General features: G+C 47.5%; 1 protein-coding gene across 1 annotated transcript; it reads left to right on the top strand.

Moving 5' to 3' along the window:
• Positions 1–165: 165 nt before the first annotated feature.
• tars3 (threonyl-tRNA synthetase 3) lies at positions 166–16,954 on the top strand (the record flags this gene model as incomplete). Its single annotated transcript, XM_084476123.1, has 19 exons — positions 166–480; positions 718–804; positions 1,203–1,390; positions 2,120–2,243; positions 2,901–3,025; positions 3,638–3,755; positions 4,412–4,476; positions 4,558–4,636; positions 5,188–5,334; positions 6,671–6,769; positions 8,771–8,937; positions 9,650–9,812; positions 10,111–10,248; positions 10,897–10,974; positions 11,176–11,276; positions 13,585–13,689; positions 14,784–14,856; positions 15,344–15,458; positions 16,354–16,954. 19 exons carry the CDS (start codon positions 166–168, stop codon positions 16,500–16,502), a joined length of 2,436 nt encoding a protein of 811 aa, XP_084332249.1. The 3' UTR covers positions 16,503–16,954.
• Positions 16,955–17,104: the final 150 nt, after the last annotated feature.

Below are 17,104 nucleotides of genomic sequence, written 5' to 3'. Positions count from 1 at the left end.
AATTTTACTTTTTAAATTATTATATTCAGGTATAACGTCACGTTGCAAACATGTTAAAGATTCGCTTGGGGTACAGGGGTAAACCCCGGGTCATATCTAGACTACGTTGACCACATGCGTGGGGGCGCAATTCTCCATCCATGACACAGTGACAGCAGTTTAAAGATGGCGGAGTGCATGGCAGCACGTTTGGCTTGCCAGGAGAATCAGATCCAGCTTCTCACCCAGGAGATCATTCAACTGCGTGATGGACTTATCGGGGCCAAGAACGTCCCCAGCGCTCCAGTCGATACGCCGGAGCTGGAGAGACTGCGAGGGGAGAACGAGAAGCTGAAGTACCGGCTGGTGCACCTCCGGAGGGGTCTGCAGGCGGAGCGGCAGCTGGAGGCGGCGGGCAAGAAGTCGTCAGGAGGCCCCGTTACCCCCGGTACCCCCAAGGAACATCAGAAACCCGAACCAAGCAGCCGCGCAAAGACTCAGGTAGCTGCGGTAACCATGGCTGAACTGTCTGGTGCTATCTATTATGATGTAAGGCACATTAGTAACTCTGTACTGAAACTAGTGACGGACCACTGTGTCACAACTCCATTAAGATGAATAAAACGGACACACAGTGTCAACTCATCTATTGTGGTGCAAATGAATTGACCATGACGGTACATATAGTATGGTTTCAGACCGCTCATATGGGTGAAACCCCCTCTCTGCTCGTTGCAGGTGACCTCCTCCGAGGCAAAGCCGAGTGACAAGATGAAGAAGGAGAAGAAGCAGGAGAAGGGCCAGGGTGCTGCAGGTCTGAAAGAGGTGACTAGACCAGCACACTGCATCTGCCCCCATATACATCCTCTGTCACTACCATCCAGCCTAACCCTGTCTAACCTCATCTCTTTACTACTCAAGTTATTTCAGCAAGGCATTGCATGGTATTTGTGTATATGTACACAAAACAGTGTAGTGGGACTCCTATTATCCACCACACTGAGCACACACTGAGGACCTTGCTCAGGGGTTCCACTAAGGTGGCCTGTGTGTGAGAATGTAACTGGTATATAAATGTAAAGGCTAATGCTGACAATCCTTTGTAATAAACCAGAGCTGAGCAGTTCTCCTCAGAGGCGGTTGAACCAAGCAGACGTGAGCGAGCGGTAATGGTTTAAGGTCTGGTTGGTGTTGACGCTGTTCTCCTGTTCTCCGGTTCTCAGCTGAGCCCCTCGCCCGCCTTCATCGCCGAGCGCCTGGCGCTGTACGAGCGGCTGAAGACGGAGAGCGACGCCCTGCTGGCCCGGCGCGCCGCCGACGCCCGCCCCATCACCGTGGCGCTGCCGGACGGACGCACGGTGGAGGGCGTGGCCTGGGCCAGCACCCCCTACCAGCTGGCCTGCGGGGTCAGGTGAGCTGCTGCTGCTGGGACCGCCTTCTTTTTGGGACGGCATGTGGCTCAGGAGGTAGAGCGGGTTGGCTGCTAACCGCAAGGTTGCTAGTTTGATCCCTGGCTCCTCCTAGCTGTCCCTGAGCCGGACGCCTCACTCTGATCGCTCCTGACGAGCCAGCTGTCGCCCTGCGTGGCTGACACCGCCGTCGGTGTGTGAATGGGTGCATGAATGGATGTATGTGAGGCAATATTGTAAAGCGCTTTGAGTGGCCAAGACCAAAGACTGGTACCAGGCTGACCCACGCAGGTTATTTCAATCGCTGTTTGTCATTGGTCTAAATGAGTAGCCAGTGATTTGATGCTATGTATAGGGTGGGATCAACAAGCGGTGTAAGAACAAGGTCAGTGAAACCATGAGGACAGTAGCGCTGCTCTAAGCCAGTGGTTCTCAAATGGGGGTACGCATACCCCTATGGGTACTTTGGAGTACTGCAGGGGGTACTCAGAAAAAAAGTACACCATGAGCAAGTTTACATTCTGAAAGCTAGAGAATAGAGAAATATGACATAATATGAAATATAAGTAGTTGAAATGTAAATCTGAAAATGTTGAAATGGTGTAGCTGTGGTCTCTGGTGTGGCGGTGGTCACTGGTGTGCTGGTATGAGGGTGGTCTCTGGTGTGAGGTTGTTTCTCTGGTGTGGAGGTGGGCTCTGGTGTGGCGGTAACCTGGCCGTGTGTGTCCCAGTCAGGGCCTGGCGGACAACGCTGTGATCTCCCGGGTCAACGGCGAGCTGTGGGACCTGGACCGGCCCCTGGAGGCGGACTGCTCTCTGGAGGTCCTGCGCTTCGACAGCCCAGACGCCCAGGCAGTGAGTGTCGGGTCGTGGGAGGGGGCACCGCACAACTATCTGGGTCAATTCCGGGTCTGTAAAGGTCTGGGTTTGATCCCCGGGTGACGGAACAGTCATCAAACCCTGGTTAGCGTGATAGAGTGATAGAGATATAGGGAGAGGGTGATATAGAGTGAGAGAGTGTGTTAGAGGGACTGGTGTCTCCAGGTAGGCCTATCCACTGTGTCAGTAGTTACCCGTTCCCAAGTCAACCACCAGGTTAGCGTATAACCTGTTGTTGTTTAAAGCGCGACCACATTACGAGTGCAGACTGGCCGCATGGTGAGCTCCATCTGGCTCGAACCCGAAAAGACTGCTTCTTATTTTGGACTTTCACACGCAGAACAGTTTTAGTCTTTAACATTCAGCAGCCATTCAGAGTGTTGGCTTCTTCATGCAGGTTGTGATTAAATGTTTAACACTTCATCTTCACACTTGTTTGGACGTTATTATTTCTTTGTGTAATTTGTTTGTTTAATTGTGACAATTGTTATGCAATTCCTAGCGCCATTTAGAGGCTGCAGCAGCCGTAATGTAAACTAGCATATGAATGAGGGAATACATACAATCATAGGCTGCTGGACTGACCCCGGGTCTGGTCTGGTCTGATCTGATCCGGTCCGCTCTGGTCTGCAGGTGTACTGGCACTCCAGTGCCCACATCCTGGGGGAGGCAATGGAGCGCTTCTACGGGGGCTGCCTCTGCTACGGACCCCCCATCGAGAATGGCTTCTACTACGACATGTTCATGGATGGACAGGCGTGAGTACTAGTTCTGTTAGGACACGGACAGACATGAGTACCAGTTCTGTTAGGACACGGACAGATGTGAGTACCTGTTCTGTTAGGACATGGAGAGATGTGAGGACCTGTTCTGTTAGGACATATTCCTGGACAGACAGACATGTATACCTGCGCTTTGAACTCACTTTCAGTTTTCAAATTGCCAATCAATTAATTAAATTTAAGGTATTAATTAAGTATAATCATGGGATTTGAATACAGGTTTTATGCTTGGCAAATGCAGGGAAATCATTTATTTTTTATAGTTGTCGAATATCAAGCAAGTGTGGACGGTTGTGGAGGACGTTTTAGTGTACGCTTAGTTTTAGGCTTTCATTCTTGATTTCAAGATGAGTGATCATCACTTACAGAAAACAAAGAATCTCCGGATTATTGTTCACAAAAAGAAAAATAACATTAAGTAGTAGTGGTTGTCAGCAGTAGGAGACATGGACGCTTCAACGAGTGATTCTGTGTGCGGTCTCAGGGGCGTGTCCAGCACAGAGTTCTCTAACGAGTGGTTCTGTGTGCGGTCTCAGGGGCGTGTCCAGCACAGAGTTCTCTAACGAGTGGTTCTGTGTGCGGTCTCAGGGGCGTGTCCAGCACAGAGTTCGGAGCCCTGGAGACTCTCTGCAAGTCGGTGGTGAAGGACAAGCAGCCGTTCGAGAGGCTGGAGGTCAGCAAGGAGACCCTGCTGGAGATGTTCAAGGTGAGAACGCCCACCAAGAGATACGCTCAACCATTGATGTAATGTATGGAACTTATTACACAGCTTTGTTGAATACTCTATTCTGATTGGTCAGTGACGGCATGTAGCGCTATGTTGTTTCTGTGTAGCAGACCACTGCTATGAATAACCGGCCGTTGATATCCACGCTTTTTCTAACGGTAGAATCGGACACAGGATTTTTTTTTTTTTAATACATAGAATATTTTGTGTCCAATTCTAACAGTACAATCGGACACAGGATTTTTTTTTAATACATTGAATATGTTGTGTCCAATTATTGTTTTCTTCGTATGTAGTGTCTAATAAGAGAGATAATGTACAGCGAGTGAAAAGTAGAGCTCGCTGTACATTATATGTTACAGATACTTGGAAGCAATTGTATACATTCGACAGTACACAAATTATTTGATGAAGTATTCCAAAACAACAGATTTGTTCTTCTGAATTGTTCTCCTGGTGAACAATCATCTTGTCAGTACTTTCCTGTAGCCAAGTTTGTACTCAGCAGTATGTCAAACACAAGTTCTTTCCAATCAGAGCGCTGTTTTCAGAGCGAGTATTTGACAGAGTATGATTGCCAGTGGGCACTTATTCTCCAGACCGATTGACCAAAATAAACCACTTTTCTCTTGCAGTACAACAAGTTCAAGTGTCGCATCCTCAACGAGAAAGTGACCACGCCCACCACCACGGTCTACAGGCAGGTGGACCTCCCACGCAGACGCACACGTCCAGCTGGCTGCTCCAGCACTCTGACCGCCTGTGTGTGTTCCTCATGTAGATGCGGGCCCCTGATCGACCTGTGCAGAGGCCCCCATGTCAGGCACACCGGCAAGATCAAGGCCTTGAAGATCTACAAGGTCGGTGGGGAAACGGTTCCTAGAATAGAGCCTCTCCTGTGAGTGATTATGTGGTTCCTGTGCAGCAGCAGTGGCCGCGGCGTGATTTGTTTTCATTTTCATACAATGCATGTCGCAGCAATCTTGTGCAGCTTTGTGCGATTGGGGCTCCCACTTTCCGAGCAATCATTTCAAAAAGCAATATTTGCAAAGCAATCACACAGCGGTGCTTTCTGTTTGCCGAAACAAACCGGAAAATGTGGTACAGTTGTTCTGCTCCAATTGGCATTTCCTTTCTCCGTTTACTTGATCGTAGTTTTTAATAAACCTACCAGCACTACAAACTCTAACAGGCACATGTTGTCCACCCTCCTGGACTAAGAGGGTCATTTGTAGACGAAAGAAGGAATTATTTATTCCTTGTTTAGTCATTGTATTCACTCTTCACTTTTTCTTTCTACATATTTGTTTAATTTAAAATGTTAAAATATCTTATCTGGAGGTCAAAGGTCATCCATCCAGCAATGACCTTTGTTAAAGTGCCCACGGTGCCTCTCCCCCCGCCCCCCCAGAACTCGGCCACGTACTGGGAGGGCCGCGCGGACATGGAGACCCTCCAGCGGGTCTACGGCATCTCCTTCCCGGACACCAAGATGCTGAAGGAGTGGGAGGTCTTCCAGGAGGAGGCGAGGAACCGAGACCACCGCAAGATCGGCAAGGTGAGGGTTCTGAGCGGTAGAGGTGCAGGTCTGAGGGGCCCCTCAGGGGGGGTCTGTCCCCTGGAGGGCCATGGTACCATTGTTGGGTTCTCATGGTTCTGATGTTTCTGCTGGTTCCATCGTACTGCTGGCAACGTGTTTCTCCCTGATCCAGATGTTTGACTCCTGGCCGACCCCCACAACTTGGTGTGATGTAATGGTTGTAGGAATATGTGAGGTATTAATTTTTGTGCTTCGACAAAGTGGATAAAGTCGATAAAGGCTGTCATTAAGGTCTTGTGGAACGCCAAACTCTATAGTTAAGAAAATTACAGCTTTTAAACAATGGCAAATGACATGTGAGAGCACTCATCCGAACAAATCACAAACAGAACTTGTTTTTTGGTTCAGTTGTGGTTGTTTAATTTCAGTGCGTGTGTCCCCCGTTTCCTTTTTTTAGGTGCTAATTGCAGCCGCTTGTAGCACGGCCAGTGTAACTCAAACATCGCCCCAACAGTGTTTGTTTTCGTCGCCTTTAAAAAAACAAACAACTGCTTGTGTTGGTGAATCACACCAGCAGGGGGCACTGTTCTCCCGCTAATAACTGGCGCAGTACGTGACATCTGTGAGTCATCTGAGCGCCCAGCTGGTTCCCCAGGCCGGTTCGTCGCCACGGGAGACCTTGGCTCTGAATAGCGCGCATTTGAGCTCCACGTTCCACCCCAGACTGAACCGCTCACTCCTGGCGGCGTAAGAGAGAGAGTGAGGTGGCAGGGACACCACCAGGTTGGACTGAAGATCTGAGCATCTTGTCTGTTACATTACACACACTCCAGTACGTAGAGGCTTGGATATATGGAAAGACTCGGGTGGAGTAATAGACTGTATACTGTCTATAACAAAGACTTGGATGTCAAAATACTAGGAACCAGAACATTTCTTGGACATTTTTCCTCCTTGCAATCTAAAGATACTTCTATATGTTATAAAGTGGAGTGTGGACTGATATATTGACTAGCTCGAATTATATTCAAATGATTTGTGTTAAGCCATATCATTGACCTGCAGATACCCTATTGGATTAAGTGAAAGGAGTTATTCATGCTAGCGCAGCAATCTCTTCCATTTCTCCATGGTACCGAAAGACAAAGCACTTTTGTCTTTCATTAAACTTTGTAATATATACTCGTACCAAAAGGGTCAGGTTGAATGGATCAGATTTTTATCCTCCTGTTTTTTGTATCTTACTTATACTTCACCAGGAGCCTGTAAAGTAAATCGGAGGTGGCTGACTTTTCTTTGCTCTCTCTGTCTCTGTCTCTCCCTCTCTCTCTCTTTTTCTTTTTCTTCCCCCCAGGACCAGGAGCTGTTCTTCTTCCACGACCTGAGTCCAGGGAGCTGTTTCTTCCTGCCACGCGGGGCCTTCATCTACAACACCCTCACCGAGTTCATCAGGGTAAGCTCCAGGCTCCAGGCGCCTGGCCCCTGGATCATCATCATTACACCTCACCACTGCCCATTGCTTTGTGCTCAAAATATTAGAATCCGCCTTTATTTCCCTCTCGAGATTATTAAGAGGGGGGTGGGGGGGACTAATCCTGGGTTAATTGGGGGGGGGGGGGGTTAATTGCTGTAGTGTGAATAATTGCCCACCAATGTGATGACTGCAGTGGAAAAGAAGAAAGTAAGGGTTTTCAATTTGTGGCACCTTCAGTACAAACGTGAATTTAGGTTCTTTCAGGGATGTGCTAGTGACGTATGAAGTTCATGTTTATCTGGACATCAGGGAAATTTAGATAATATTTTTTATAAAACTTAAATGTGCTTTTAAGTTTTAGCTTAGCTGTCATACCTTTTTAGATAAAAAGACGTATAACCCGTAAAAATAATTGGTTAAAAGGCATTGAGTTACGAACATGTGTTGTTAAATGTTTTGTATGTATTGTATTTGTATGTTTTTGTATGTAAAGTATGTGCGTATGGCTAACAAACAAGCGAAATATAAAATAAGGAATATTGATATTCAACATAATTTAATATATTATTCAGAATATGTTCTTAAAATAACCTAATAGAAATTCTTAAGTGTGGCGCTGCATATTAAACAGACTTTCTCCTGGGCGCCTGCGGTCGGTTCTATGAAGGATGAAAACTGAATACTTGTAGAACAACTTACATCCCACCTCCTGATTGGCACATTGTGGCGCTGACCAGTGCAATCACAAAGGAGCACACTAAGGTCTGCCTGATAATTACCCCTTTGATTTTCCTCTTGGTGGGACCACTGGTGAGGCTCCGAGGTGGGCAGACACCATTATATATTTATAAGGCCAACAATAGGCGCTCTCCACCCAGCCTCCCACACTGAGCGAACCCTCCATCAGCAGGCTCTAAAGACGCCTGCCATTGTTATGCATATCGGCCTTGCAGTCAGAGCGTACAGCGTCTCTCTATCATTAAGATCTGGGCTGTTGAAGTAGAATAGGTGAAGGACTCTTGAGAAGATTTGAATGAATACAAATGGACTGACATTTTACAGACAGACCACCCTCACCTCACCCTCACCTCACCTCACCCCCGTCTTTACAGACGGACCCTCCCTCACACACCGTACACACATCTACACAGACGGACCACCTCACACACCCGTACACAAGAGGCCCCTGTGTCCCCTCCTGCGTCATCGTCCGGACACATCGAGGTGCGGCCGTCGTCGGCTCCCAGCCTTTTGTTCGACCAGGGCGGGGTCGGGACAGCGAGCCAACAGATTACCCGGGCGGCCGCACCCCAGTCGGTGTGCGTTTTCTCTCTGGCCGCGGGCCCCGGTAAACATCCGGTCTCCGGCGCGGGACTGCGTCCGTGCCAGCGGAGCAGTTGGTAGCTCGGCTCTCAGACCTGCAGCGTGACTCAGTCTCTCTCTCTCCTAAGTGGTCTGGGGGAAGTCGCCGCCGGTGGCGTCGCGCTCCTCAGCCGTGGATAATGAATGGCTGAGAGGAGGCCCCCACCGCTCTATCTATAGGAAAACACTGTGACTGGGTTTCCATCCCTGCTGCCAGGCAGCGGGACACCAGTCCTCTCTGTTCAACGGGGAAAATGGTCTGCATTTATATACTGCGCTTTTCTAAGCAGTGGTCCACTCAAAGTGCTTTACAATACTGCCTCACATTCACCCGTTCATGCACACATTCACCCACCGACGGCGGTGTCAACCAGCTCGTCTGGAGCCGTCAGGGCGAGGGTGTCTTGCTCTGGGACACCTCGACACTTGCGTGGGATCGAACTAGCAACTTTCCGGTTACCAGCCAACCCAACCCTACCTCCTGAGCCACCCCAATGCCGCCCCAGCTCAGTAGCGGATCATGTTGTGGTGATGTTTGTACGGAACTATGCATGTCCTCAACTATCAATTATAGATAATGACCATCATGTGGTTCTGCCACGGTGTCTCCTCCTCCAGGACGAGTACTGGAGGAGAGGCTTCCAGGAGGTGTCCTCGCCCAACATCTACAACAGCAAGCTGTGGGAGACGTCGGGCCACTGGCAGCACTACAGCGACAACATGTTCTCCTTCCCGGTGGAGGAGGACGTCTTCGCCCTGAAGCCCATGAACTGTCCCGGACACTGGTACCGCCGCCGCCTCCTCCTCCTCCTCCTCCTCACACGAGCCCTGACAAATGACCATGTAACCCTCAAAACGAGATGTAAAGTTATATGTAACATAATTAAATAGACATAAAGATTTAGATATAGATATAGAGAGAGATGGCTGGAAAGAGAATGAAAGATATCTCGTTCTCTATATTGTAATATTTGTTATTGTGTGTAGTGTGATAACATAATGGAGGGGAAGCCCTGTTTCAGAAGTCATGTAATGTTGTTCTCCTGGGCTGCTCATGCATGAGTCCGGTCCTCTCACGTCGCCAGGGAAACAGCCGGTTAATCTCTAAATTTGTTTAGAGACAGCTGGAGTCCACCTCGGCTTCTGCCTTGAAGCCCGCTTCAACAAACTGCTCACGATTCTGAAAAGAAGGAACCACTCATGAACTCTTGAAATCAGGATCACTGCGTCAAAAACATGTCGATAGAATGTTGTGGGAACAATGGGGGCAAGACACAGCAGTTGTTCTTCTGTTAAAGGAGATCTTCGTGGATGTCTACATGAGAAACATAATCTGTAACCGTGTGTGCACTCCGGTCAAATGCTTTTAGATAAAGTTATTGATAAAGGACCACCTTATCTCTGATCAACCAGCTGACCCTGACCGTCTCAGACCCCCGCCCCCCCCCCCCCCCCCCTCCATTAAAGTGTCCTCCTCCTCTCCCCCCCCCACCCCAGCCTGATGTTCAGCCACCGGCCGCGCTCCTGGCGGGAGCTGCCCCTCCGGCTGGCCGACTTCGGGGTGCTGCACCGGAACGAGCTGTCGGGGACCCTCACCGGCCTCACCAGGGTGCGCCGCTTCCAGCAGGACGACGCCCACATCTTCTGCACCATGGAGCAGGTGAGCCACGAGGCCGTAAAATAAATAAAAAAGTATAAAAACGCATTCGCGGACCATATATCGGTCCATCACTCAAACCCCTCCATCCCCTCCCCCCTGTTCTCTGAAGAACAGTATCTTGACACAAAATGTACCCAAAACGTCATTATTACTTAAGTAATAGTATACACATTAATAAGGAAATCAGTCTCAAGGATACATTCGATTTTGGAAGTGAAAGTCAGTCTGCTGAGTAAATAGTTTTTGTTTTATTAAACACAGCCAATTGACAGTGGGATGATTGGTCCCGTGTGTGCAGATCGAGTCTGAGATGAAGGGCTGCCTGGACTTCCTGCGCTGCGTCTACGACGTGTTCGGCTTCTCCTTCCAGCTGCACCTCTCTACCCGGCCGGAGAAGTACCTGGGGGACATCGGCGTGTGGGACCAGGCTGAGAAGGTAAACACCACGTCACACCTGGGGGAGCTCAGACCAGGGCCACCTGATTGGTCGACTGGACCGCCACATCAAATGAGCGTGACGGCGCACCTAGCCCTGCTCCGATTCAAACCTTGGAAGGAGTGTTGCACCTTGGTTATCCTCTGAGACGTTTTGGAAGCAGGCAGCACTGTGTAGCTTCCTCCCTTACCCCCCACTGCCCCTTCTCCTCCCTAACTCTCCTAAAAATGAGGCACTTATTGTATGTTTGCATATCCTGGCACTTAATGTACGCACTTATTGTATGTTGTATTTCCTGGCACTTAATGTACGCACTTATCGTACTAAAAATAGTGCTTAGCATCGTGTAAGGTTTTATCCTTGCTATCTCTCATATATACAGTTTCTCTTATATATACAGTATATATATATATATTGTTGTTGCACTTATTGTAAGTCGCTTTGGATAAAAGCATCTGCTAAATGCATCTGCTAAACGCCCTGAATGTAAAGCACTAATGTATTGGCTTGTGTGGTTCTGGGTCAGCTGGCTGCTGTTGTATAGTCACCAGGTAAACAACCCAACCAACGGACATGAGCGTGTTTATGGATGTGCTCCCTGCCCTGGTCTCATGTTGACGTCTCTCCTTGTCTCTCCTTGTCTCTCAGCAACTGGAGAACAGCCTGAATGAGTTTGGAGAGCCGTGGAAACTCAACCCAGGGGACGGTGCCTTCTACGGACCCAAGGTAGGGCCGCTCCTACTGCACATGGATCTTTATCTATGCTTTACTATACCATACTACTCTATACTATACTATACTGAAAGGGTGAGCTTGAATCTTCGATAGAGAGACATTCAGTCGACACCTTCTTTAAAAGTCGAATCGACGGGAGATTCAATCAGGCCTTTCTGAGGTTCAGCGTGTTTGTTTATGTCAACGAATCAGATCGACATCCAGATCAAGGATGCGATTGGCCGCTACCACCAGTGCGCCACCATCCAGCTGGACTTCCAGCTGCCAATCCGCTTCAACCTGAACTTTGTGGGGTGAGTCACCTCACGGTCGCACTGAACACACATGAACCCTCCAATCTCTCTCTCCCCTCTCCCTCACCCCTGAACGCATTAACCCTCCCTCTCTCTCCCCCCTCCCTCTCCTCTTTCTCCCCCCTCCCTACCCCCTGAACACATGGATTCTCTACCTTGGGTGAAGAGTGAGTGTGAGGCAGTGGAGAACCGTGCCTTTTGGACCTCCCAAAAATGATAATCACTAACTATCACTATAAATACGGGGCGTCCCTGGCCATTTTTCCGCTTTAGGCAAAATATAATTTTACTACTCCAGCTTCCACACTAACTCAGTACTATCTCAGATTTTTTAATCTTGAGAGATTTTTGAGTTGGATGTACACCACACACATAAAGAGAATCTCAGCCCATTTGTTGCTCTCTGATCGTAAATACAAACACATGAGATTCCAACCACAGGTCCAGGACAATCTGGTCCGATAATTGCACGCTGCAGGGCCGTGGAGGCTACGTCATCCATCACGAGACAATTGTAGAACTAGAGCAACAGTGAAAATGGATCAGCGTCTTTTGACAGCTGTTGTTTCCGCAGTGCTTATGCTTACATAATATCAGAGAATATCCGCGTCAGTTCGGCCGTGGCGCAATTAATGAATAAAGATCATAAACACGTCGGAAGAAAAAAACATTTATTTTGACAGATGTGCCTGTGCCTTTGACAGAAGTTACTACTTTACAACCTCGTTGATGACCAACATTTAGAAAAACATGTAGGCCTACTTTTAATTCAGCCTTGGGTGAATTCGAAGCGTAGTGTGTTGGACTGTTTTCAAAACAGGTAGGCTTTCAGATTAAAATAAGTAATGCTGTCTGTGAGTCTGTAGCAAATCCTACATCGTTATTGTTGTAGTATTCAACCATTAGCAAGGTGACACTGATTAGCTATTGATACCATAGATAGACTCTATAATATTACCGTTAGTGAATTGCATAGGGGTCGATGTGAGCTCATGAATATTCCTGAGCAAATGCAAACTGAATGGCTGTAGAAGTGTTCTGACACACGGCTGCGAACCGGCAACTTTCAAAAAAAGTATCGTAAACAAAGTGCCGGTTAGGTGACAGTTCCGTGCTGTGCCGCTGCCGTATCCAGTGGAATAGCCTACATTGACTATAATGGTTTCTAATGTCTTCGGCAAACGTTTTATTGCTGTGCCGCTTCCGTGACAGTTCCGTGGCGGTTCTGGTGGAAATTGCCCTTCACTCAACATTCCGAAAATATCTATCATGTTGGATAACCCCGATTTTGGGATCGGGTGCTCTTGGAGTTGATGAGTTTATATCTTAGAACACTACGGCAGACAGGATAATCTTGGCCGATTTTCATCCAGATTCGGCTGCCATGGGAACGCCACCCTGATTGTCGTAAGGGGCAAATCGGGCCGGATATCTCTTGTAGTGTGGGGTGAGCTTTAAATGATCAGGGCATTCAATCAAGGAGATGGAATACCCTGGATGGAGGATATTCTCCCTAGAGAAAAAATCGGATGGGTTGCATTTTTCCAAACACAAAACCACTCAAATCGGATGAGTCAGTGTAACATTTCTTTATTCATCTGAGGATGCCAGGGGCTTCTCTTCTTCCCTGGAAGGCCCTGACAGGTCCCCACCGGTGTGTGTGTGGACTCATTTGATCTCAGCTGACTTGTTCCTCCAGGTAGACTCTACCTGGAAAGAGTAATGGAACGCTATATGAACTCTGCAAGACTCGACTAGCAAGGAAGACTGAATCTCTCAGGCAAGATCTCTCAGAAGAAGCATTGAGCAGATTCAACAAAGTACACATGGAGACACAGTGGATGTTCTTTATGAACAGGTCATACTGCTTTTAGTAGATGGAGGCAAAGTGGGTAGAATGTACTCTGATACATGTGTTCATCATGAATTAACGGTTAATTCAGCTTGGTTATTGATTCAATGACATGTATATGATGAAATAAGGACTGGCATATTTAGTCACTTTGGAAGTGTTAGCAAAACACTGGTGTTTGCATGTGTGGTGATGCATCGTTAAATCCAGGGACAAATTCCTATTTAAAGAGTAACTGATTGATCATAGATATGGACATGGGCGTATAATTAAGAAAAGATTCATTCATTATAATCTCGTAATTAACTTAATAAATTTCATTTCAGGAACATAATTACGAATATAACCAAGAAAATCGAAATCGGAACATGGTCAACAGTTTCAACTCGGGTGGTCGAGTTTTCAACACTGCTTTTAGAGGGGAGCTGATTCCGTGAGCCTCTCTGTCGTCTACAGGAAGGACGGCGAGGACAAAGCCCGGCCGGTCATCATCCACCGCGCCATCCTGGGATCCGTGGAGAGGATGATAGCCATCCTCACTGAGAACTACGCAGGGAAATGGTACATTTACATTGACATCACATCTACATTACATTCACATTTACTTTCAGGGCATTCAGCAGACGCTTTTATCCAAATCGACTTACAATAAGTAAATTTGTCAGAAGAAAGAGAAACAACGATTTATCGCTGTCAGTAGAGTAAGGATAGTCATGAAACTAGGTCAACCCATTCCCCGTATACAACAAATTTAGCTAGGATAAGAGGCTACACACAATGCTTATTATTTGTAAGTGCCAGGACGTACAACATACAATAGGTGCGTACATTAAGTGCCACATCTCTGTAACAAAACAGGAAACACTGCGTAACTCCGCCCTTTGCACTTTTGGTTCCCGGCCCAGGAGCTGTCGTTAATTTGCCGGATCTGAGATTATTAGTGACCCCATCCCAGCCATATGGGTGCCTTGATGAAGAGTTGAAGTAGTCATAATACTAATGACTCAATTTGCTCAATTAAAGGCAATTATTTCATTGCAGCTTTTATCTCAAATAGCTGATCATAACGATAATGAAAGCGTCCTCCTGAGTGCAGCTCATTAGGTAAAAGAAAGAGGTGCTTAGGTCGCCTCCCTCCGTCTCGTCGTCCGAGAGGCACAATGCCTGCATTTTATTCTTCATACAAAGAATTTCCATGGATGTTGAAGCAAGGCGATAGCTGATGTAATATAAGTGCAGTGCAGGTGTATATTTCACTGTTGGTGTTTGTTATCGCACACAAATGCTATTGAGCTGGAATATATGGGTGACTGCATCAGGCGCAGAGGTAAATGGATGTCTTAGAAAATGAGTGATGCAAAGGTTGAAATGCAGGTTATCGGCGCATCGTTCGTATAGGCTTTCCTTTCCTTTCCCTCATCATTGTTATGAGAGAAAGGGAAATATCACAAGGGCTGAACGCACGCACGCACACACGCACACTTAGTTGCTGATGGGGTATGCAACCGCCAGCGTCTCCCCTCATTAACGACATAACACCTCATGGCTCATGAATCTATAACACAACACCTTTGTAGCCGTCTATGCTTTAGTCAGCGTGCCCCTGTGCCGTGGTGCGTCTCCCTGATACGCAGTCCCTGTTAACCCTCCTCCAGGCCGCTGTGGCTGTCTCCGCGGCAGGTGATGTTTGTGCCCGTCAACCCGTCCTGTGAGGACTACGCCAAGAAGGTGAGCCCGACACACTCGTTGATTCGTCGATTCCTGCTCCCTGCTTCAGCTGTTGGATGAGAAAGAAGAGGCGATGATTAGATGTTATGAATGGTTAAATAGTATTATTCATGATGAATAATTTCACAAGAGGCCCCATCAGATGTTTCACCATATTAGTTTCACAATATACAGAAAAATAAATCTGTCGTAGTGCCGTAAATTGGCATATAGCTTGATTTAATTCCCCTACTGAAGATGCTGACTTTACAATGTTTAAATCCCCCTCTGATTATCATGATGACTAAATGTATCTCGTACCTCTGAGCTCTAGAGAGTTGTTTCCGTTTGCAGCACCACAAACAGTCAATAGTGTATCTGTTGCCACAGCATTCATTGACATCTTCTTGAAGTAGTTCTCCTGATTTGAATCTGGTTCTTCTCTGCATCCTCGTTGTCGGTCTGTCGGTCTGACCTGGTGCTCATGAGCAGTGCTTCTTCCTTTCAGACTTGTAAGCAGTTTGTTGAAGCAGGCTTCATGGCGGAAGCTGACTTGGACTCCAGTTGCCTTCTCAACAAGAAGATCCGCAATGCCCAGTTGGCCCAGTACAACTTCATACTGGGTAAGCATTCTCATTACTGGATATCCTCAAGCAGCATGCCCTCATCCTCTCCGTACACCAATAAATACGGAGGGGCTGAGGGTGGTTCACAGTGAGATAAATGGACTGTATTTATACAGTCCTTTCCGTTGCCTAACATTCACCCATTCATGCACACAATCACACACCAACGGCGGAGTCAACCATGCCAGGCGACAGCCAGACCATTGGGAGCGGTTAGGGTGAGGCGTCTCAAATTCAAATTCAAATTCAAAAAACTTTATTTGTCCCCAAGGGGCAATTGAAGACACACGTAAAGCAGCAACATTTACACAGGACAAGCTTAGTTGCAACATACGACAAGACAATTGTGTTAGTTACTGACTGATAAGAAACACAAGGCATAGTTACCACTGTATACAAATATACAGTGGTATATAAATAATTTATAAATAAATAAAGAGCTGATCTTAGAAGTTTTAAAAGTGTAACATAAGACTAAAGGTTGCAATGTATCAGATCTCGCTCAGGGACACCTCGAACTAGCAACCTTCCTGTTACCAGCTAACCCCGCTCTACCTCCTGAGCCACATACCGCAGCGCAGTAATCATTATGACAGCATAACACAGAAACCCGGCCTTGAGCCAGCTGCCAATCAGCCAGGGGGGGCCAGCTACACTGGCTTTCCACGTAGGAAAGCCAGTGAAGGCTTTCCTACGTGGCAGAATCCAGTTCTCATGGAGACTCAACTGAATCTCTCTTCCCCAAGCCTGACAAGTGGCTTCCACTGAGCTGAGCTGAGCTGAGCTGAGCGGGGGTGAGGGGGGGAGGCCTGTGTTGTGCTAGCTGTGTCTGGAGCAGCACGGTCATCTCACACCGTTTCTGTTGTTGTCGTGTCCCCTCGTGCCTTGGCAGTGGTCGGGGAGAAGGAGAAGATGACTAACAGCGTCAACGTACGGACAAGGGACAACAAGGTCCACGGCGAACTGCCGCTGAGCGAGGTGCTGGCCCGCCTGTCGCTGCTGAAGCAATCGCGTTGCCGCCACGCCGAGGAGGAGTTCTGAGGGACGGACGCCGCCGCCGCCGCCGCCGCCGCCGCCGCCTCGACTGGCCCTCACACACGAGTGATGAAGACCTCGGAGTCGCCGGGGGATGAGTTGGGGAGGGAATATCAAACAGGATGGCAAAGGGAAAGTGTACTCTAGGAATGAGGGAAAGGGATTAAAGGGAGGTGAATGAAAGGGGTTTGATTCCCAGGCATGTTGGTAGGTGATTGTGTGATTGGCTATAGCAGCAGTTTGTGGTCAGGTTGTTTTGTTTTGGGTTTTTTATTCATGGTATTTAAACATCCAACCTTTTGAATAAAATAACTAATCTGTAGAAGATTTGAGTTAACACACTAGAATGCTTTGTTAAGGGGAAAAAAAGGTGATGATTATGATGGTATAGCACTGACTGAGCATAGAATATGAATCTGTTGACGAGTCACTGAATTGAATAAAGATATTTCAGATACCGGAAACAAATCTATTCCTGAATGTTTTCATGCAGTAAAATTACTCATAATTAGGCCTATTCCGACATTTTCTTGTGGCGTACAATTAATTTACTATTATAAAGACACATTACACTACACGTGGCAATATTTTTGAGAATCATACCGATG

This window comes from Micromesistius poutassou (assembly GCF_964030765.1).
Source record: "Micromesistius poutassou genome assembly, chromosome: 12".
In the NCBI taxonomy this organism is placed as follows: Eukaryota; Metazoa; Chordata; class Actinopteri; order Gadiformes; family Gadidae; genus Micromesistius; species Micromesistius poutassou.
The sequence above is the reverse complement of the archived record's forward strand: the minus strand, read 5'-3'. Positions and strand labels throughout refer to the sequence as shown.